We start from the raw sequence: 24195 nt of genomic DNA, 5'->3' as shown, positions 1-24195 counted from the left end.
AGAGCTAAGGGTCTCAGCTACAGAAGGACTCAGGTACTTCCATAGCAAAACTGAATGGTTCAACTACTTCTATAGAACGGCTCTGCTACTTCTATAGCTTCTTCCATAGAAGAGCTGAAGGGCTCAGCTACTTCTATAGAAGAGCTGAAGGGCTCAGCTACTTCTATAGAAGAGCTGAAGGGCTCAGCTACTTCTATAGAAGAGCTGAAGGGCTCAGCTACCTCTATAGAAGAGCTGAAGGGCTCAGCTACTTCTATAGAAGAGCTGAAGGGCTCAGCTACTTCTATAGAAGAGCTGAAGGGCTCAGCTACTTCTATAGAAGAGCTGAAGGGCTCAGCTACTTCTATAGAAGAGCTGAAGGGCTCAGCTACTTCTATAGAAGAGCTGAAGGGCTCAGCTACTTCTATAGAAGAGCTGAAGGGCTCAGCTACTTCTATAGAAGAGCTGAAGGGCTCAGCTACTTCTATAGAAGAGCTGAAGGGCTCAGCTACTTCTATAGAAGAGCTGAAGGGCTCAGCTACTTCTATAGAAGAGCTGAAGGGCTCAGCTACTTCTATAGAAGAGCTGAAGGGCTCAGCTTCTTCTATAGAAGAGCTGAAGGGCTCAGCTTCTTCTATATAGAAGAGCTGAAGGGCTCAGCTACTTCTATAGAAGAGCTGAAGGGCTCAGCTTCTTCTATATAGAAGAGCTGAAGGGCTCAGCTACTTCTATAGAAGAGCTGAAGGGCTCAGCTACTTCTATAGAAGAGCTGAAGGGCTCAGCTACTTCTATAGAAGAGCTGAAGGGCTCAGCTACTTCTATAGAAGAGCTGAAGGGCTCAGCTACTTCTATAGAAGAGCTGAAGGGCTCAGCTTCTTCTATAGAAGAGCTGAAGGGCTCAGCTTCTTCTATAGAAGAGCTGAAGGGCTCAGCTACTTCTATAGAAGAGCTGAAGGGCTCAGCTTCTTCTATATAGAAGAGCTGAAGGGCTCAGCTACTTCTATAGAAGAGCTGAAGGGCTCAGCTTCTTCTATATAGAAGAGCTGAAGGGCTCAGCTACTTCTATAGAAGAGCTGAAGGGCTCAGCTACTTCTATAGAAGAGCTGAAGGGCTCAGCTACTTCTATAGAAGAGCTGAAGGGCTCAGCTACTTCTATAGAAGAGCTGAAGGGCTCAGCTACTTCTATAGAAGAGCTGAAGGGCTCAGCTACTTCTATAGAAGAGCTGAAGGGCTCAGCTACTTCTATAGAAGAGCTGAAGGGCTCAGCTTCTTCTATAGAAGAGCTGAAGGGCTCAGCTTCTTCTATAGAAGAGCTGAAGGGCTCAGCTACTTCTATAGAAGAGCTGAAGGGCTCAGCTACTTCTATAGAAGAGCTGAAGGGCTCAACTACTTCTATAGAAGAGCTGAAGGGCTACTTCTCAGCTACATCTATAGAAGAGCTGAAGGGCTCAGCTACTTCTAGAGAAGAGCTGAAGGGCTCAGCTACTTCTATAGAAGAGCTGAAGGGCTCAGCTACTTCTATAGAAGAGCTGAAGGGCTCAGCTACTTCTATAGAAGAGCTGAAGGGCTCAGCTACTTCTATAGAAGAGCTGAAGGGCTCAGCTACTTCTATAGAAGAGCTGAAGGGCTCAGCTACTTCTATAGAAGAGCTGAAGGGCTCAGCTACTTCTATAGAAAAGCTGAAGGGCTCAGCTACTTCTATAGAAGAGCTGAAGGGCTCAGCTACTTCTATAGAAGAGCTCAGCTCCTTCTATAGAAGAGCTGAAGGTTCTCAGCTTCTTCTATAGAAGAGCTGAAGGTTCTCAGCTTCTTCTATAGAAGAGCTGAAGGTTCTCAGCTTCTTCTATAGAAGAGCTGAAGGTTCTCAGCTTCTTCTATAGAAGAGCTGAAGGTTCTCAGCTTCTTCTATAGAAGAGCTGAAGGTTCTCAGGTTCTTCTATAGAAGAGCTGAAGGTTCTCAGCTTCTTCTATAGAAGAGCTGAAGGTTCTCAGGTTCTTCTATAGAAGAGCTGAAGGTTCTCAGCTTCTTCTATAGAAGAGCTGAAGGTTCTCAGCTTCTTCTATAGAAGAGCTGAAGGGCTCAGCTACTTCTATAGAAGAGTTGAAGGGCTCAGCTACTTCTATAGAAGAGTTGAAGGGCTCAGCTACTTCTATAGAAGAGCTGAAGGGCTCAGCTACTTCTATAGAAGAGCTGAAGGGCTCAGCTACTTCTATAGAAGAGCTGAAGGGCTCAGCTACTTCTATAGAAGAGCTGAAGGGCTCAGCTACTTCTATAGAAGAGCTGAAGGGCTCAGCTACTTCTATAGAAGAGCTGAAGGGCTCAGCTACTTCTATAGAAGAGCTGAAGGGCTCAGCTACTTCTATAGAAGAGCTGAAGGGCTCAGCTACTTCTATAGAAGAGCTGAAGGGCTCAGCTACTTCTATAGAAGAGCTGAAGGGCTCAGCTACTTCTATAGAAGAGCTGAAGGGCTCAGCTACTTCTATAGAAGAGCTGAAGGGCTCAGCTACTTCTATAGAAGAGCTGAAGGGCTCAGCTACTTCTATAGAAGAGCTGAAGGGCTCAGCTACTTCTATAGAAGAGCTGAAGAGCTCAGCTACTTCTATAGAAGAGCTGAAGGGCTCAGCTACTTCTATAGAAGAGCTGAAGGGCTCAGCTACTTCTATAGAAGAGCTGAAGGGCTCAGCTACTTCTATAGAAGAGCTGAAGGGCTCAGCTACTTCTATAGAAGAGCTGAAAAGCTCAGCTACTTCTATAGAAGAGCTGAAGGTTCTCAGCTTCTTCTATAGAAGAGCTGAAGGGGCTCAGCTTCTTCTATAGAAGAGCTGAAGGTGCTCAGCTTCTTCTATAGAAGAGCTGAAGGGGCTCAGCTTCTTCTATAGAAGAGCTGAAGGGGCTCAGCTTCTTCTATAGAAGAGCTGAAGGGGCTCAGCTTCTTCTATAGAAGAGCTGAAGGGGCTCAGCTTCTTCTATAGAAGAGCTGAAGGGGCTCAGCTTCTTCTATAGAAGAGCTGAAGGGGCTCAGCTTCTTCTATAGAAGAGCTGAAGGGGCTCAGCTTCTTCTATAGAAGAGCTGAAGGGGCTCAGCTTCTTCTATAGAAGAGCTGAAGGGGCTCAGCTTCTTCTATAGAAGAGCTGAAGGGGCTCAGCTTCTTCTATAGAAGAGCTGAAGGGGCTCAGCTTCTTCTATAGAAGAGCTGAAGGGGCTCAGCTTCTTCTATAGAAGAGCTGAAGGGGCTCAGCTTCTTCTATAGAAGAGCAGAAGGGGCTCAGCTTCTTCTATAGAAGAGCTGAAGGGGCTCAGCTTCTTCTATAGAAGAGCTGAAGGGGCTCAGCTTCTTCTATAGAAGAGCTGAAGGGGCTCAGCTACTTCTACATTTGCCTTCCTCTTTTTCCCTCCCCTCCTTTTTATTTACCCAGTTTTTTCCCTATTATTAACCAATTTCCATTGTAAAATATTATATTAACCTCTATCTAGCCTGGGGGAATTTTTTTGTTGTTCCACACTTTCCCTGGCCTTTTGTGAATGGTGTGTCATAATTTGTGTTTGGTGTTTTTGTATTTTTCATTACAGCTTTAATGAACACCTCACAATACGTGACGATAACCAGAACACGAAACCATCAAAGTGAACCAAATTGGCGACCGACAATCACCTCGCATTTTCACACACATGCACACACTTTGCAAAACCATTTATTAAACTTTTATCGCTTTGATTGTTACAAAATAAAACCTGAAAAACTAATTTTAAAATTTTATTTTTATTTAAAAAAAAAATATTTCCATATTGAGGGTCCTCTGCCCTTTCCGATTGGCATCATTTCCCTGTGACCCGGCTAATAAACATAAATATGCCAAATTGTTGGCTAACACGCATTACATGGAGGCCTAACCGCATTTTTTGTTTGTTATAGGCCTAAAGGTGCTTGCGATTTTTAGATTTTTATCCTGGAATTTGAAACCAAAAACTACAACAACAACCTCTACAACAAAAGGTCTCATATTCCTCGCGTTACGTGTTTGTTTGTGTTCAGAGCGACACCTAACGATTAATTAGCGTAACCATAACCGGTTTATCAAGGTGCATTAATCGTGTTTTTAAATGGCATGTAAGGGACTCAAACTGAAGGAAAGGGGAAGGGGGACCCTCCCTTCCCGCTTGCTAACCCTTGCTTGTTAAACATTTTAATAACCCCATAAATATTTGTAAGTTAAACTCACGTAAAATTCTCCGTATTTTCATAGTTAGTGAACGGGAAAATTTCTCCCTTTCCCTTCCCACCCTCACCTTCATTGGAATTTCCATTAGACCCCATAAATATTTGTTAGTTAAACTTATGAAACATGTCATGCAAGTTTGACTGACCAGCCCACCTGCATGTCAATTTCGACCACCTTTCAACTTGGCCATTTTGGGGGCGGATATCAACAGGCTGGCTTTGAGGCCAAACAGAAAATTTTGTTGTTACTTTTTTATTAACTTCATTTGCAAACAAAATTCCGCAAGTTTTATTTTTGTTGTTTTTTAAATGTCAACAATATCATTGTTATTAATGACATTTTTATGGTCGACACGCATCTGGTGACGGCGATTAGTTTCAACTTCGTAGTCTGGCGATTTTTTCCCCAGTCGTTTTACTTTCATTCTGTCAGCCATGCAATTGAGGTTATAAATGGCAGTTTTAAAGTTCGGCGAATTTATTTTTAAATTGCCACACTTTATATCACAGGAGAAGTTAATTTTGTGGTCAATTTTTAGGGAACGGAAAAGACAACAGGGTAACTTGAAAATCTAGTATTAAAAATAATCCACGCCCACAGGCTGACCTTGAAAACCTAGTATTAAAAATAATCCAATTTGGTCAATTTTTAGGGAACGGAAAAGACAACAGGGTAACTTGAAAATCTAGTATTAAAAATAATCCACGCCCACAGGCTGACCTTGAAAACCTAGTATTAAAAATAATCCACGCCTAAAAAAAGTTAAAAAAATCCAAGCCTAAAGGTGGACCTTGACAATCTAGTAGAAAAAATCCAAGCCTAAAAGTAGACCTTAAAAATTTCGTATTGAAAAATCCAAGCCTAAAAGTAGACCTTAAAAATTTCGTATTGAAAAATCCACGCCTCAAAGTAGACCTTGAAAATCTAGTATAAAAAATCCAAGCCTAAAGGTGGACCTTGACAATCTAGTATAAAAAATAGAGGCCTAAAGGTAGACCTTGAAAATTTCGTATTAAAAAATCCACGCCTAAAGGTAGACCTTGAAAATCTAGTGTAAAAATCCACGCCTCAAGGTAGGCCTTGAAAAATAAACTTTAAAAAATCCACGCCTAATGGTAGGAAAGGTAGACCTTGAAACCAAGGTAGGCCCTGAAAAATAAACATTAAAAAATCCACGTCTCAAGGTAGGCCTTGAAAAATTAACTTAAAAAAATCCACGCCTCAAGGTAGGACTAAAAAAATTTACTTTTAAAAATCCACGCCTACAGGTAGGCCCTAAAAATTTCATGAAATCCCCGCTTTCTAGGCTTTGAAAATTTGTTTTTTGTAAAATCCAGCTTACCCCAATATTTATACCCTTCACCACACTGTGGTACAGGGTATTATGTCTTTGTGCATATGTTTGAAACAGGCAAAAAGAATCGAGATCGACACATGGTTCCTTTTGATAAAATGCATAGAATCACTTTCTGAGTCGATTTAGGCATGTCCGTCCGTCCGTGTATTTTTGTGAACAAAGTACAGGCTGCATTTATGATCCGATTTGAATGAAATTTGGCATAGGTCACTTGTTTGGCCCAAGGGCGAATCCTATTGAAATGGGGAAAAATCGGTTCAGATTTAGATATAGCTCCCTTACATATTTTCGTCCGATTTAATGTAAATGGTGCACCAAAGTCCCTATATATCTTTCGATTTGTACGAAATTTGGCACAGCGTAATAAATTAGGTCTAGAATGCTGTGTGTTAAATTTCCTGAAAATCGGTTCAGATTTAGATATAGGTCTCATATATATTTTCGTCCGATTTAAGGTAAATGGTCCACCAAAGTCCCTATATATCTTTCGATTTTCAAGAAATTTAGCACAGCGTAATGAATTAGGTCTAGAATGATGTGTGTTAAGTTTCGTGAAAATCGGTTCAGATTTAGATATAGCTTTTATATCTGACCAAATGAAAAATTTAGTATCGGCATTGCAGAATGACATGTTTATGGACCCAATTTCATTTTAGTCGTCCTTTAAAAATGCGACGTCTGTTAGGATTCATCTGTTGAATATACCCAAAGTGGTGAAGGGTATCATATAGTCGGCCTCGTCCGACTTTACTTTCTGACTTTCCTTACTGGTTTGAACTTTTTGCCGGGATAGCTCTCCATACATTTCATTCTTGCACCCATTTCCTTTTTTTTTTTTGTTTTTTTTTTTTTTGGTACCAGTACATAATAAGTCACTTGTTAAATCCTTTTTGGCCAGTGTCACACATAAAAATCCTTTTGCCATTGTGGTGCATACAAAGGATACTTTTTGCTCTGCTCTATTCATCGAGGAGGATAATGCAGTATTTTGAAGTTCCGCAAAAAAAACGAAAAGAAAAAAATGCAACAGGACTTTAGCCAATTGAATTGTAAAGGTTAACGTTAATAAAATATGTCCTTTTTTTAAAGAGGATTTACATATGAAAATATATTTGCGATATAAAGAGAAGGGTTAAATGTTGAGATATCTTGGGCACATATATTTTTCATGAGAACGATTTTTATTTAATTGTTAAAAATAAAGGATATTTTTTTGGAGGAGGAAGGACATGGTAGAAAAATATAAAAAATTAAAAAAGGAAATAAAAATGGGAATTTAAATTTCCCCTCGGACACCCTAAATTATGAAATTGTACCTCTACCAATTTTTGTCCTGCATCCCAATTAATTTTTCCAAATAATATTACCTTTGTTCCATCACATTTTTATCCTTGCTGGATATTTGGTCTATCGACCATATCTCCCCTCCTAACTGCAGCCCTTAATTAACTACATTTTATGTAGAATTTTTTGAAAAAAACAAAGTCACAATAGAGTTACCTCTATCACTACAAGTCCATTAAATTTTATAAACTCCCACCCGAAAAAAACTTCATTAGTTTTCCATAGGACACACACCGAAAAAAATATCCATTGTCATATTGACTAAAGCTCTCAAATCCTTTTGACAATAACAAAAAAATTAGTTGTCCATTTTTACGGAATTGCTCTATTTGACAATAGATATGGCAAACCGAACCAACAACAACAGCAATAAAAAATCGGTAAAGCTTTAACTTCAACAATGTGACCGACTGCCTCAACTCCCTCCTACCTCTGGCCAAAATTGTTACGTTACCAAAAGCAATGAAGCCAATGAGAGAACGATTTCAAACACATTGTTAAAGTCATAAAGTCCATGGCGAAAAAAAGGAGAAAAAACCTTCCGATGCGGAAACTATAACAAAAATTCTTTGGACAGGGATTTAATTTTTACTTTTTTCCAGAGGAAAAATTGCAATTAAATCTATTTGGTCAAATTGTTTGAAATTTATCAAAAAACTATATATGGAGAGCTACGATTGTTAAAGGAAAGGTGTACCTCTGCCTCTGGAGGGTTATGATAATTCCAATGGGATTTTATGGGTCAAAAAATAATAACAAAATAGTATTAGGGAAGTGGTGCCATGAAAAAATAATTTAAAACCAGTAAGGAAAGTAGTAAAGTCGGCCTGGAGCGACTATATAATAATCTATGTAAAATCGGACTAAAATATATTGGGAGCTATATCTAAATCTGAACCGATTTTCATGAAACTTGGCAGACATCATTCTATGCTCAATTAAGTACGTTATGCAAAATTTCGTGCAAATTAAAGGATATATAGGGACTTTGGTGCACCATTTACATGAAATCGGACGAAACTATATATGGGAGCTATATCTAAATCTTGACCTATTTTCACGAAACTTGGCAGACATCATTCTAGACTCAACTCAATACGTTATGCCAAATTTCGTGCAAATCGAAAGATATATAGGGACTTGGACACCATTTACATGTAATCGTACGAAACTATATATGGGAGCTATATCTAAATCAGAACCGATTTTCATGAAACTTGGCAGACATCATTCTAGACCTAAATGATTAGGCTGTACCAAATTTCGTGCTAATCGAAAGATATATAGGAACTTTGGGGCACCATTTACATGTAATCGTACGAAACTATATATGGGAGCTATATCTAAATCAGAACCGATTTTCATGAAACTTGGCAGACATCATTCCAGGCCCATTTAAGTACGTTATGCCAAATTTCGTGCAAATAGAAGGATATATAGGGACTTTGGTGCACCATTTACATAAAATCGGGCGAAAATATATATGGGAGCTATATCTAAATCTTAACCGATTTTCATGAAACTTAGCACACATCATTCTAGAGTTGATTCAGTACGCTATGACAAATTTCGTGCAAATCGAAAGATATATAGGGTATTTGGTGTAGCATTTACATAAAATCGGACGAAAATATATATGGGAGCCATATCTAAATATGAACCGATTTTCACGAAACTTAACACACATCATTCTCGACCGGATTCAGTACCATATGCCAAATTTCGTGCAAATCGAAAGATATATAGGGACTTTTGTGCACCATTTATATTAAATCGGATGAAACTATATATGGGAGCTATATGTAAATCTGAACCGATTTTCAGGAAACTTAGCACACGTCATTCTAGAATTAATTCAGTACGCTATGACAAATTTCGAGCAAATCGAAAGATATATAGGGACTTTGGTACACCATTTACTTTAAATCGGGCGAAAATATATATATGGGAGCTATATTTAAATCTGAACCGATTTTCACGAAACTTAACACACATCATTCTAGGCTTTATGTAGTACGTTGTGGCAAATTTCGTGCAAATCGAAAAATATTTAGGGACTTAGGTGCACCATTTATCTTAAATCGGGCAAAACTATATATGGGAGCTATATCTATATCTGGGCCGATTTTCACGAAACTTTGCACAATTCATTTTCGACGTAATTCAGTACCCTGTGCCAAATTTCGTGCTAATCAAAAGATATTTAGGGACTTTGATGCTCCATTTACCTTAAATCGGGCGAAACTATATATGGTAGCTATATCTAAATCTGTACCGATTTCCAAGAAATTTTACATACATCATTCTAGACTCAATCCAATGCCAAATTTTGTTCAAATCGAGGGATATATAAGGACTTTGGTACACCATTTACATAAAATCGGACTAAAATATGTATGAGAGCTATATCTAAATCTGAACCGATTTTTTCCCAATTTCAATAGGGTTCGTCCTTGAGCTAAACAAGTGAGCTGTGCCAAATTTCATCCAATTCGAATAATAAATGCGACCTGTACTTTGTTTACTATTTAACATGGTCAAACGGACGGACGGACGGACGGACGGACGGGCGGACATGCATACATCGACTTAGAAAGTGATTCTAGGCATATACTCAAAAGAAACCATGGGTCTATCTTGGTTCCTTTTGCCTGTTACAAACATACGCACAAAGACATAATACCCTGTACCACAGTGTGGTGAAGGGTATAAAAATCCGCGCCTAAATATAGGCCTTGAAAATGTAATTTAGAAAAAAATCCACGCCTATATGTAGACTTTGAAAAATATTTTTTTCAGCCATAGCTTTATTTTTATATTGCCTTTCTTGTCTCTATTATTTCCAAATATCATTTCCATAAATTCCATTTATTTAACCTGTTAACATCCTTGTTATCCCCTCCATCTCTCATTTACCAATAAATCTCAATTTTTGTTGAAAATGTTTTCATTTCCAATCTCTGCCGAACACAATGAATATCAATTGAATTAGAAACTTGATAGCCCATCAAATTCTGCGCCGTATTTCCCCTTCCACCTCCTCCTACCCCTCTTTCCATTTCTTCTTAACTCCATTAGTGATAACAGTCGAGTCAACCTTTCGGACAACATTTAACCCTCTCGCCTCTCCATCTCCTTTTAGCGATAATAAAAAAATCCCATTACAATTTGCACTTAAATCAAAAAACAAAAAAAAACTCGGAAAATTCAAAGTTCGAAATGACACAAAAAAGCAGAATAGAAAAATTCAAACCCCATAAAGGACCCATCGACTATCAAAAAGGAAATTGAGGATAGTGTAATCATAGTTTTATGATTCATTCATAGCTATGGTATATTTACACAAACACACAGTTAGACCAGGTGCAGGACAATAGCAAATAAATCGAAAATGAAGAAGCTGATAATAAAAAAAAACTAACTAAGTGATGAAAATCGAATAAAAACAATTCTCTTTTTTTTAATAACGTTATCATCGAAAGTGAGCGCATTATTGTGACACAGTTTGTCGTCGTCACCTTCCCTTTTGGTGACCCCTTTCTGGCATAATGATAAAGTGTAAGGGAAATTTATGGAGCTAATTTACAATAATTGAGGCCATTAGTAAATCCAGAAATATTGCAAAGAATCCTAAAGGGGTCATACAATCAAAACATATCTGCCTACCAATACACACGCCATCTCTTGACTACCGTCCGAACTGTAATATTTTATAATGTACAGACATACAATAATTATTTAAGCAATATTCCAAAAACATCAGGGCCATAATGTAGACCTCAAATAAATAATTTTATAACAATACACCCCTGTAGGCCCTAGACTACTTTTAAACAAGTAAGGAAAGTAGTAAAATTGGAGGGAACCGACTATATGATCCCTTCACCACTTTGGGTATATTCAACAGATGGAATCCTAACACACATCGCAAATTTTGGAGGACCAGTAAAATGAAATTGGATCCATAAACATGTCATCCAGCAACCGATACTAAATTTTTCATTTGGTCAGATATAGGGTTGTTTCTTTCAATGGGACAAAAATATATAAATCAGTTTAAAGTAAATATCAATTGGACACCCGTTGATTATTTGGATTCTAGGCTCGATTCAGAACTCTATACCAAATTTCGTGCAAATCGAAAATATATCTGAACTTTAGTACACCATTAACCTTAAATCGGACGAAAATATATATGGCATTTATATCTAAATCTGAACCGATTTTCACGAAACTTAGCACACGGCATTCTAGACTTAATTCAGTACGCTATGGCAAATTTCGTACAAATCCAAAAATATATAGGGTCTTTGGTACACAATATACCTTAAATCGGACGAAAATATATATGGGAGCCATATCTAAATCTGAACCGATTTTCACGAAACTTAACAAACAACATGCTAGACCTACTTCAATACCCTATGCCAAATTTCGGGCAAATCGATAAATATGTAGGGACTTCGGTACACCATTTACCTTAAATCGGACGAAAATATATATGGGAGCTATATCTAAACCTGATCCGATTTTTACGAAACTTTGCACACATCATTCTAGACTCAACCCAGTACGGTATGCCAAATTTCGTGCAAATCGAAAGATATATAGGGACTTTTTGAACCATCGGACAAAAATATATATGGGAGCTATATGTAAATCTGAACCGATTTTCACGAAACTTAGCACACATCATTCTAGACGTAATTCAGTACGCTATGCCAAATTTCGTTCAAATCGAAAAATATGTAGGGACTTTGGTACACCATTTTCATTAAATCGGACGAAAATATATATGGGAGCTATACGTAAATCTGAACCGATTTTCAGGAAACTTAACACACATCATTCTAGACCTAATACATTACGATGTGCCATATTTCATACAAATCGGAAGATATATAGGGTCTTTGGTGCATATTTTTCATTAAATCGGACGAAAATATATATGGGAGCTATACGTAAATCTGAACCGATTTTCAGGAAACTTAACACACATCATTCTGGACTTAATTCAGTACCCTATACCAAATTTCGTGCAAATCGAAAGATATATAGGGACTTTGGTGCACCGTTTACATTAAATCGAACGAAAATATATATGGGAGCTATATCTAAATCTGAACCGATTTTCACGAAACATAACACACATCATTCTAGACTTTATTCGGTACGCTATGCCAAATTTCGTACAAATGGAAAAATATATAGGGACTTTGGTACACCATTTACCTTAAATCGGACGAATATATATGGGAGCTATATGTAAATCTGAAACGATTTTTCCCAATTTCAATAGGGTTCGTCCTTGGGCCAAATAAGTGACGTATGCCAAATTTCATACAATTCGGTTCATAAATGCGACCTGTTCTTTGTTTACAATATAACGTAGAGAGACAGACGGACGGACGAACAAGCAGAAATCGGTTTAGAGAGTGATGCATATTCTCAAAAGGAACCAAGTGTCTATCTCGTTTCCTTTTGCCTATTACAAACATATGCACAAAGACATAATACACTATACCACAGTGTTTGAAAGGGCTTGAAAAAAATTATTTAAAATATCCACGCCTAAATATAGGCCTAAACCAGTGAGGGGAGCAGTATAGTTGGACGGGGCCGACAATACGATACAACTACCACGGAACTCTAACTTTCTAGGGATTTTAATTCCGAACCTGAGCAATATTTTGTGAGAGTTGCACCCTTTTGCCCGATTAGAGGTCAACAGCACCTCTTCCTTACACTGACATATTTTCGAATATTACTAATATTGAATACACTCCTTCTATTCAATTGTCCAGGTTCCCTTCACCATGGTTTGTTTGGTGATTTTCGGATTATAATTGTGGCCTATACATCGACGTGAAAAAAACAAAAAAAAATTGGTTTGGTCCGCTTATTATTATCTAATCATCACTGAAAATTATAGACGTCGTCCTCGACCTCCTGGAAAATTTCAAAGCGATCAGCGCTATTTCCGCCCTCTAATGTGGTAATGGGTTACTAAATAATACCTTAATACGCAAGTACCTGTAAGTCTTTAAGTATAATACCCACAACCGAGTACTCACGACAATATAATTGGTATCAATTTAAAGGTCAACCACTCCTCTTGGATACACTATCAACTTTTCGGGTCTATGTGTTTCAGGAGTAAAAATATACGCCATAGAATACAAAATTTGTCATTTTTCTCACAAAAGTCAGCGTCCATTTGACCCGCTATATATTGACCGATCTTTATCAAAACAGGCATGCTTATTATTTAGCCCGAGACCGTTATCCATGTAAAATTTCGCGATGTTCGGGCCATAATTGCGGCCTCTGGAGGGACCAGAAAAACCGACAAAAAATAAAGAATTTGGTCCATTTCATCCCCTAAATATTAACCGATCTTTACCAAAAACAATAGGGGTCATCATTGGCCAGAACCGGTCCTACATGCAAAATTTCGTGAAGATTGGTCCATAACTGTGGCCTGTATCGTGTTTACAAATTATAATGGACAGACGGACGAACGTACATGTGTAGATCGACTCAGCTAGTCGAGATATGACGATCGGTATACTTAAAGGTGGGTCTAGGACCAATATATCGCGGCGTTACAAACTTTTGGGGCTGCACAAAGCTATAATAACCTGACAACATATCTGTGTAGGGTATAAAAATCCACGCCTTAATATGGGCTTTTTTTTTTGTAAATTGTGGTTGGCCTTGAAAATGTATTTCTACTAAATTCACGCCTATGTGTAAGCCTTAAAGAAATATTGAAATAAATTTATTTTTATTTTTTTATTTTATTTCTTTATTTTTAAATTCATTTGTTTTATTAAGAAATTACATTTATTTATATATATTTTTTATTTTAAAATTAAAGAAAAAATATATTTGTTTATAATACATAAGAAAAAAATAAAATAAATTAAAAAACTAATATTTAAAAAAAAACGAAAATACACAAGTTTTTGTTCGACTTGCTCATTAAAAGAAAAAAATATTTTTTTTAAATAATAAAAAGGATGGAAAAAATCTTTACAACAATTTTAAAGAAAAAAATTCAAAAGTAGTTGTAAATTGTTGTTATAAAAAAATAAGAAATTGTTGTTGTTGTTGCTGCTATTATATAAAAATATAAATTCATAAATTTGAGTTTAAAAACCTGTTTTATTTGCAACCAAAAAAAAAATTAAAAAATTCTCAAAAATAAAAACTATATATATAAAATATATTTATATATAAGTTTGTATATAACATTTTGACATTAGCTGCAAATAGTGTTACAATTTCCTGTATTTATTTTTAAAATACACTTTTCTGTTGTTGTTGTTGTTTTTATTTCTTCATTTTTCAGTTTAGTTTCTTTACAAACTACAAAGCGATTTTGTTGCCTGTGAAAGTTCTGTGTGTGTGTGAGTGAAAGTGTGTGTGTGAAAGAGAGAGATTTATATTTAGGCCTCGTGTTAACTATTTATAGCATAATTGAAATGCTTCTTCTTTACAAATACAGTTTAGAAAAAATATTTTCATTTTCTCCTTCTTCATCTCTTCTTCCTGCAATACCTTCTCTTTTCTACTTTTCAAAAAAAAAAATCACAAAAACTGGCACGGCACATTTAAATTGTTTTTTTTTTCTTATTTTTTTCTAATTAAAGAAGCTGTTGTTGTTTTAATTTTAATATCCTTTTTGTTGCTGTTAGTTAATTTCATTGTTATCTACGATCTTCTCCTCATTTCCCTGCTCCACCTCCAACTTATTTGGCCAAATTCAATTTGCCCATTAAACCGGCAGCCTGCTGGGCAGCCAAATCGTGACCACTTTGAGCGGTTTCCTGCAAAGTCTTTTCCAAATCCACTCGCTTTTGATCGACATACTGATTAGCCTCGGCAATTTTGTGGTCCACAGTTTGGCTGGCAGCTTTCACAGTTTCGTCGACAGTGTGTTCGGCTTGCTTCATTTTATCCTCGATCACCTGTTCGGCAGCCTTGACGGATTTGTTGATGGCATCGTTGGCGGCTTTTTTGGTTTGATCGACGGCATTGGCGGCGGCCTGAAATCGTTTACAACAATTTAATAATTAAAAAAAATCTTAATTTTTTTCCTAATCCCCCTTACCTGTTTGGAGGCCTCAGCTACATTGCCAGCAATTTGTTTGGTATTGGCGGCCACATTATTAACCTGTTGGGTGGTATTGTTGATGACATTCTTGGTATTGTCAACGGCAGCATTGGCCTTGCCGACACCATCGGCAACGGCTTGTTCGGCCTTCTTGGCCTCTTCGGCAGCTAAGTCAGCAGCTTCCTTGGCTAGAAAAAATTAATAGAAAAATAAAATTTATTAAAAACTAATTTTTAAAAATCCACGCCTAAATGAAAAGAAATATTTTTTAAAAATCCAGGCCTTGAAAAAAATATTTTTAGAATTCTAAGCCTAAAATCGTCGCCCAAATGTAGGCCTTGAAAAAAAAAATAATTTAAAAAATCCACGCCTAAATGTAGGCTTTGGAAAAATAATTTTTAAAAAATCCAAGCCTAAAATCCTCGCCCTAATGTAGGCCTTGAAAAAATAATTTAAAAAAAAATCCACGCCTAAATGTAGGCTTTGGAAAAATAATTTTTAAAAAATCCAAGCTTAAAATCCTCCCCCTAATGTAGGCCTTGAAAAAAATAAGTTTAAAAAATCCAAGCCTAAATGTAGGCTTTGGAAAAATAATTTTTAAAATTCCAAGCCTAAAATCGTCGCCCTAATGTAGGCTTCGGAAAAATAATTTTGAAAAAATCCAAGCCTAAATGTAGGCCTTGAAAAAAATAAGTTTAAAAAATCCACGCCTAAATGTAGGCTTTGGAAAAATAATTTTTAAAAAAATCCAAGCCTAAAATCGTCGCCCTAATGTAGGCCTTAAAAAAACAAGTTTCAAAAAATCCACGCCTAAATGTAGGCTTTGGAAAAATAATTTGAAAAAATCCAAGCCTAAAATCGTCGCCTTAATGAAGGCCTTGAGAAAATAAGTTTAGAAAATCCACGCCCAAATGTAGGCCTTGAAAAAAATAAGTTTGAAAAATCCACGCCTAAATGTAGGCCTTGAAAAAAAATAAATTTAAAAAATCCACGCCTAAATGTAGGCCTTCAAAGAAATAAGTTTAAAGAATCCACGCCTAAATGTAGGCCTTGAAAAAAAATAAGTTAAAAAAAATCCACGCCTAAATGTAGGCCTTGAAAAAAATAAATTTAAAAAATCCAGACCTAAATGTAGGCCTTGAAAAAAATAAGTTTAAAAAATCCACGCCTAAATGTAGGCCTTGAAAAAAATAAGTTTAAAAAATCCACGCCTAAATGTAGACCTTGAAAAAGTAAGTTTAGAAAATCCACGCCTAAATGTAGGCCTTGAAAAAAATGAGTTTAGAAAATCCACGCCTAAATATAGGCCTTGAAAAAAATAAGTTTAAAAAAGTCCACGCCTAACTATAGACCTTGAAAAAATAAGTTTAAAAAATCCACGCCCATTTATAGGCCTTCAAAAACTAATTTTAAAAAACCCACGCCTAAATGTAGGCCTTGATTTATTTTTTTTTAATTTAAGCCTAAATGTAGGACTTAAAAATGTCTTTATTTTTAAAAGTCCGCCCTTAGGCCTTGAAAAAATAATGTTCGCCCTTAGGCCTTGAAAAAATAATGTTCGATTTACTCACCAGCATCAGCGGCCAATTTCTCAGTTTCACTCTTGGTCTTCTGTATCGATTCTCCAACCTTCTTGGCTTGATCTTCTGCTGCCTCCTTGACATCATCAACCTTTTCTTTGGCTAATTTCTCGACTTCTTCCTTCTTCTTGGAGAACAAGTTGGCGGTCTTATCGCCCAAGCTTTTGAGAGAGGCTGCAAAGGAACAAAAAAAAATATTTAAAAATTAGATATTTTCGATTAAAAATCAATTTAGATATAATCTAGACTATATACAAAAGTAAAAAAAGTGTTCGGGCATTTCTAAAACAATGTTAATTTATACCAAGCTTTTAGAACCTAAGGATTACAGATTTTCCAGAAAAATATCATTTTCAATGTGCAAAAAAAATTTTATAAAAAATTCGATTCCTCATTCATTTTTGAAGAACTTTAGAAGAGTTCGGATTTTTTTGTTATTGTAGGTTTAGATTCCAATGACATATGATATTTTGGATAAAAAATTTTTTTATCCACAGAAAATATTTCTTTTATCCATTCACAAAATATTTTTTTTCATTTTGAAAGTTTTCATCTCTTTTCATAGTCCGAACTCCCATATTCGCATATCATTACAACTTTTTTATTTCATAGTTCAAATACCCATCAAAAATATTTAAATATCCTAAGCGAAGCTATGAAAATAAGGAAATATGTCAAAGGGACCAGGGTGCGTATAACTAATATCAATTGCAATGGAACTTTACTATTTTTACGATAACTAAAAAAGTATAAGGAATATTTGCGTTCTACAAAATGAATTGCATTCAGGAGACTCCAGACTATTAGAATATATTCGAATCATTCAAGTACACATGCAATTTATATGAAATATTTTAATATTATATGAAGAAATTTAGAAAAAATAGTTATGCATTAAATAAAACATTATTTTTCTTTAAAAATAAATATATTTGTTCCTATTTTTTACTCCACCTAGGTAGATGTCTTATCTGGCTTTAATATTCCTTAAAAAAATATTCGAATATAATAAGAAAATCAAGCAAAATAAAGAAAAAAATTTTCACTGGCCCACGGTGCGGATAACTATTATTAATTATTATGGAAGCCTTGTAATTTGAGGATATTTATAAAACTATTTGGGATTTTTATATTCTGTAGATTGATTTTGATCCTTGAGATTTCAGACTTTAAAATTATGTTAACATTCATTCAAATGTTCTAACACTTTTTAAGAGATTTCGCAATATTTTTTAAAGAAATAAAAAATGCTGCATTAAAATAAAATGAACTCTTTCTTTACAATCCGCCATTTTCGATGATTTTTACTCTACCTAAGTAGATTTTTTTGTCCGGAATTAAAATTAATTACTTTATTTTTAAAATATCCTTTAAAAAATCTTCAATTCTTTTAGGAAATGCAAGCAAATTTAAGAACAATTTCAATTGACCCTGGGTGCGTATAACTAGTATTAATTATTATGAGAACTTAGTGATATGCGGATATTTATGCAACTATTTGGGATATTGATATTCTGTTAATTGATTTCGATTCTTGAGACTCCAAGCTTTCCAAATGTGTTACCATTTATTTGAATGTAGAAACAATTTTTAGTAGATTTTTTAATATTTAAAAAAATAGTTTTTCTTCGAAATTAAATCCGCATTTTTCGATTTTTTTCCTCTACCTAGATAGATTTTTTGTCTGGCTTTAAATTTCTATATTTTCATTTTTAAAATCCCCTTCAAAAATTTTTAAAATATAATAGGAAAAACTAGGAAAATGAGGAAATATTCAAACTGGCCCAGGGTGCGTATAACTATTATTAATTATTATGGAGTATTTTCAGGATATTTAAGAAGTTATTTGGAATATTAATATTCTGTTAATTGATTTCGATTCTTGAGACTCCAGACTTTTAAAATATATTGCCTTTTATTTAAATTAAGGGAGTTTTTTAAGTAATTTTTTTTTTAAATTAATTATTTTAAAAAATATTTTTTTCTTCCAAATTAAATCCGCATTTTTCGATATTTTTTCCTCTACCTAGATAGATATTTATCTGGCTTCAAATTTACATTTTTTCGTTTTTAAAATATCCTTAAACATTTTTTTAAATATTATTGGAAAAACTAGCAAAATGAGGAAATATTAGGAAATGACCCTGGGTGCGTATAACTATTATTAATTATTATGGAATCTTAGTATTCTCGGGATATTTATGAAAATGTTTGTGATGTTGGTAATCTGTAAATTGAATTCGATTCTTGAAACCCCAGACTTTTAAAATAAATTGTCTTTTATTTAAATTTAGGGACAATTTTTAGTAGATTTTTTAATATTTTAAAAATTATTTTTTCTTCGAAATTAAATCCTCATTTTTTCGATTTTTTCCTCTACCTAGATAGATTTTTTGTCTGGCTTCAAATTTATATTTTTTCGTTTTTAAAATATCCTTCAAAAATTGTTTCAAATATTAGGAAAAACTAGCAGAATGAGAAAATATGAGGAAATGACCCTGGGTGCGTATAACTATTATTAATTATTATGAAATCTTCGTATTTTGCGGATATTTAAGAAACTATTTGTGATATTGATATTCTGTGAATTGCTTTCGTTTCTTGAGACTCCAGACTTTCAAAATATTCACCAATCATTCATTCGTGTAAACAACTCATACGTAATTTTTTATTTGATTGCCAAGAATTTAATATTTTTTCTAGCAGCATTTTTTTCTTTTTCGCTGTTAATTCATCACTCTCATTAGTTTTTATGGCTGATGAATATTTATTATAAAAATTCTTTTTGAATAGCGAACCGAGTAAAGATTTTTATGACCCACTTAATTAGCATTATATTTTCAAAACTATAAATTTTTCAAAATAAAAAACAAACGAACACACACTTTGCAAGTTCATTCAACCATGAAATTTCACACAATTGTTTTTTGTTTCACAAAATTGATTTTAAATTAAAAATATGTAAGAAAAATAATTTCAAATTTATTCTGTATTGGAAAAAAATTCTATACATATTGAATTTTATTTTTTCCGATTTTGTTTTCTAAGTGCACTTGTACTTGTAGTACTACTACGTAGTAGTTTTTGCAATTGAAGGTTACATGCCACCCAGCCAGTCAGGATGAGTTCATCTATAAGATATACACACTGTGTGTGTATATATTTTCCAATGAGTCACCATGGAAAAATATTGTTATGAATGGCACCACGAAGGAAAACATATTGTTAGAAAATTTATTTTCAAAATTTCGAAATTATTTAAAATATTTGGGTCGATTTTTTTAAATATTTTTTAATTTAATTTTATTGTTATTTTTCCACCTTACATGTAAACATTTTTTTATTTCTGGATTAATGCACTTCCTAGAACTTTCTTTTGAAAAAAACACAACTGCTTTCGTTTACTGCTCGTAGAAAACTGAATGACCCCAGTTACTTTGTGTTCCGACGAAACCGGCATTCGTTCTAATGTTCTAATTAAAATACAATAACACGAAAAAACAAATCTCATGCCCAAATCACAATAGGAGAAAAAAATAGTAGAAAATAAAAAAAAACTCAAAAAACTACTACTGCTAATTTAAAATGCATGGAATTTTAGAAGAAAAAAATCCAACATCGACAAAAAACCTCACAACCCATGGGTTAAACAACAAATTAATGACACCACAGAGACAGAGACAGGGGTTGAGTGATGACACCAAAATAAAAATAAACAATTAGCTGAATAAAAGTAATAAAAACAACGTTGAGGTAGGAAAAAATTAAGAGAATGAAATTATTTTTCAATATTTTATGCATTTTCTAATTTTTGCAAAGACAAACTGGCTTTTTTGTTTTGAAATTAAACTCAGTATCATCTATCGTGCTCTAAGTAGAAACAATAAAAAATTAACAAAAATAATTTTTCATAGATGATTTCATGCATGATGGTGCAGCCATTAAGAGTAATCAAAAGATTTATTAAGTTTCTAAAATTAGAATAATAATTTTAATAAAAAAAACGTCACTACACAACAACTTACACCATTTCCATTAAAAAACAAAAAATCAACAAATGAAATGGTTTTTTGGAAAATTATCAGAGCGTGCATTTAAAAAAAAATAATTTTTAATCTTGCTCAGATCTTGAATTTATTTGAGAGTATTTTTCAAGCAGCTCAGCATTTGAAGATTTCAAAATATCCTTTGCAAAATATTCAAATATATTGAGAAAATCAAGTAAAATAAAGAAATATTTCAATTGGCCCAGGGTGCGTATGACTATTATTAATTATGATGACATCTTAGTATTTTGCATATATTTCAGAAACTATTTGGGATTTTTATATTCTGTAAATTGAATTTACTTCTTGAGACCTTAAGCCTTCAACATATGTTACCATTCATTCAAATATATTAGCACTTTCTAAGAGATTTTTTAATTTTTTATCAAAATTTAAAAAAAAAAAATCTGCCAATTTATTTTTTCTTTGAAAATAATTCCATATTTGTCAATTTTTTTTTTCTACCTAGCTAGATTTTTTGGCTGGCATTAAATATATATTTTAACTTTTAAAATGGGCTTCAAAAAATATTCCAATATAATAGGAAATGCAAGCAAAATGAAGAAACATTTTTATTGACCCTGGGTGCGTATAACTATTATTAATTATTATGGTGTATTAGTATTTTTAATATATATAAGAAACTATTGAGGATATTAATATTGTGTAAATTGATTTAAGTTCCTGAGACCCCTTACTTTCAAATATATAATATAAATATAGAACATATTTTCAACAATACAAAAATATGTAGATTTTCTAAAGGAACTTTTTCAAACCCACAAAAATGGGCGAATTTTTTAAAGCATTTTGTTTTCCAAGGAAGGCTTGGAATTGTTAAAGGATATTTAAAGCTTTTAAATCTACTTCAGTCTGCGATCAACCCTCGCCGTTGTCGGATGTGTTTCGATCTCTGTGTTTCAATACCGCCTTCTTTAAAACACTCTGTTCTAACAATAATAAAACAAAGTCATAAAAATATACAACAAAGTGCCTAAGTAACAATCAACATTAAAAGAACGTATGAAAGCGATGATGTGACCGCACATCTTTCAAAAATGCGAGGAAAAAAACCCAAAAACAATGCAACTGCACCAAGTGCAGACAACAATAATTACTTATGACTAAGGCTCTAAATGATAAATACGAGTTTTTTACTCATGCCACCAAAGAGGAAAAACCTTATAAAGCTCTTCTGTTTGGTTTGGAGACACAAGACCCAATGGTTTTGAAAAATAAATTGATCGCCCAGGGTCTTAAATGCCTTGACGTTAAAATTGTTCACAAAAAAACAAAATATAATACTTTAGTCATTTACGTAGTTTATTTCCAACGTAAGACAATAAGAATGAACGAATTGCGACAAAATCATTCTACAATAGACTTTGTTAGAGTTTCTTGGGACTTTCAAACAACAAATAAAACACGAATCACACAATGTCATAATTGCCAAATGCATGGTCACGGCTCAAGTCGATGTAAAGTAAAGACATTCTGTTCTACTTGCGCTGGTAATCATAAAACAGTTGATTGCAAGTCGAATGAAGTAAAATGTGCAAACTGCATGGGTCCCCACAAGTCAACAGACAACAACTGTCCTAGCAAAGCCCATTACTTAAAAATTAAACAACAACGAAAACCAACAACTAAACAGCGTAATGTTTATGACTCCAGAGTTTCGTATAACAACAACTTTCCCAATCATTTAAATCAGAGCACTCAGCCTATACCTGCTGCGTGGAGGAATTTCAACAACAACAACAATGCTTCGACGGCAAATAACAATTCAACATCTAATTCTGGAGAATTATTTACAATTAAAGAATTACAAAATTTAACATTAGAATTAATTATGAACCTTAGAAATTGTAGAAATAAGATTGATCAGTTTGAGGTAATTACAAACCTAGCTTGTAAATTTTTGTCATAATGAACTATGGATTAAATATCATCTGTTGGAATGCTAGAGGCATATCTAATAAAAGTATTGAGTTATTTCAATTCTTATTAAATAACAATATACACATATGTTTAGTTTCAGAGACGTGGTTAAAACCAAACATATCTATCAGCCATCCAAATTATATTATTTATAGAAAGGACAGACAAGGTAATAGGGGTGGTGGTGTTGCCATAATAATCAAAAATAATATTTCTCACTTGCCAACTCCCATTGTTAATACATCATGTATTGAAAATATTGGAGTTAAAGTTTTCACAAATCTTGGATGTGTTACCATATATTCATGCTATTTTCCTGGAGGTAGGGTTGGTACTGATCAAATTCGAAAAAGGAATTTTACATCAGATCTGCACAGGCTTACTAGATGTGAAAAATATATATTAGGAGGTGATTTTAACAGCCGTCATCAATCTTGGGGTTGTACAAGGGCTAATTGTTGGGGTAATATATTATATGAAAAACAAATCTCTTACAATTTTGATATGGTGTTTCCTCCACAAAATACATATATACCTTCACAGCATAACCGCCAAAGCTCAACTTTAGATTTTTTCATTACAAATATCACAGAGTCACTATCTCCGTCATCTGATTCAATAGACAGTCATTTAAAAGAGTTCATCGAAATCATAAATAATAGCATTGCACATAGTGTACCTTTCAAAAATATTAGTAGATCCAATAAACAATTACCATACAATATTAAATCTTTGATAAGGACCAGAAACCACTTTCGTAGATTATGGCTACGTTACAGGAACTATACAGATTATAGAGAATTTAATATTTTAAATACGATCATAAAATCCGAAATACAAGTTTTTAAAAATGAATCATGGTCTCGGCTCCTTTCTACATTAGACAAAGGATCCCAACCGTTCTGGAACTTAACAAAAATACTTCGGAAAAAATCTAAAAACATTCCTTTACTAAGAAATGACAATATATATTATTTCACTCCTTCTGAAAAATGTGAAGCGCTTGGAAAGTCGTTTAGCGATAACCATTCATTTTCTGCAAATCTAGGGGATTCTTCCACAAAAAAATATAGTAAATGAAACCATCCGTGATTTTAATATTGCTTCAAACTCAGAGGATTTTGTTGCAATTAGTTATAGCGACATACATAACATTATTAAAAGGTTAAAGCCAAAAAAAGCTCCTGGGATAGACGGCATTAATAATCAGTGCCTCAAAGCTCTACCTAAAAAAGGTTTAACATTTTTAACCCTTTTAACAAATAGCTGTCTAAAACTTGGCCATTTCCCAAAATTATTCAAAGAGGCAAAAGTCATAGGTATAAAAAAACCTAATAAACCACCTGATTCTCCTCAATCCTATCGCCCAATTAGCCTTTTACCATCTATCAGTAAAGTTCTAGAAAAGGTAATCAAAAATATATTAATTCAATTTACTGAAATCAATAAAATACTTCCACCTCTCCAGTTTGGTTTCCGTAGAGAACACAATACAGTACACCCTTTAGTTCGAATCCGAAATATTGTTAAACATAATTTTACTTGCCAAAAATCTACTGGAATGATTCTCCTAGACATAAAAGCCGCATTCGACTCTGTTTGGCATG

General features: G+C 34.1%; 1 protein-coding gene across 1 annotated transcript; it reads right to left on the bottom strand.

Moving 5' to 3' along the window:
- Positions 1-14648: 14648 nt before the first annotated feature.
- LOC133327663 (uncharacterized protein CG45076) lies at positions 14649-16788 on the bottom strand (the record flags this gene model as incomplete). The annotated part of the gene is made up of 3 exons (XM_061536186.1): positions 14649-14953; positions 15019-15209; positions 16593-16788. Coding segments are annotated over 3 exons (684 nt in total), but the record flags the coding sequence as incomplete, so codon positions are not given.
- Between the last annotated feature and the right edge of the window lie 7407 nt (positions 16789-24195).

This window comes from Musca vetustissima, unplaced genomic scaffold (genome assembly GCF_032173495.1).
Source record: "Musca vetustissima isolate MV318-11 ecotype Yass unplaced genomic scaffold, APGP_CSIRO_Mvet_v1 utg351152, whole genome shotgun sequence".
In the NCBI taxonomy this organism is placed as follows: Eukaryota; Metazoa; Arthropoda; class Insecta; order Diptera; family Muscidae; genus Musca; species Musca vetustissima.
Note: the sequence above shows the minus strand (reverse complement) of the source record. Positions and strands in the feature narration are given on the sequence as shown.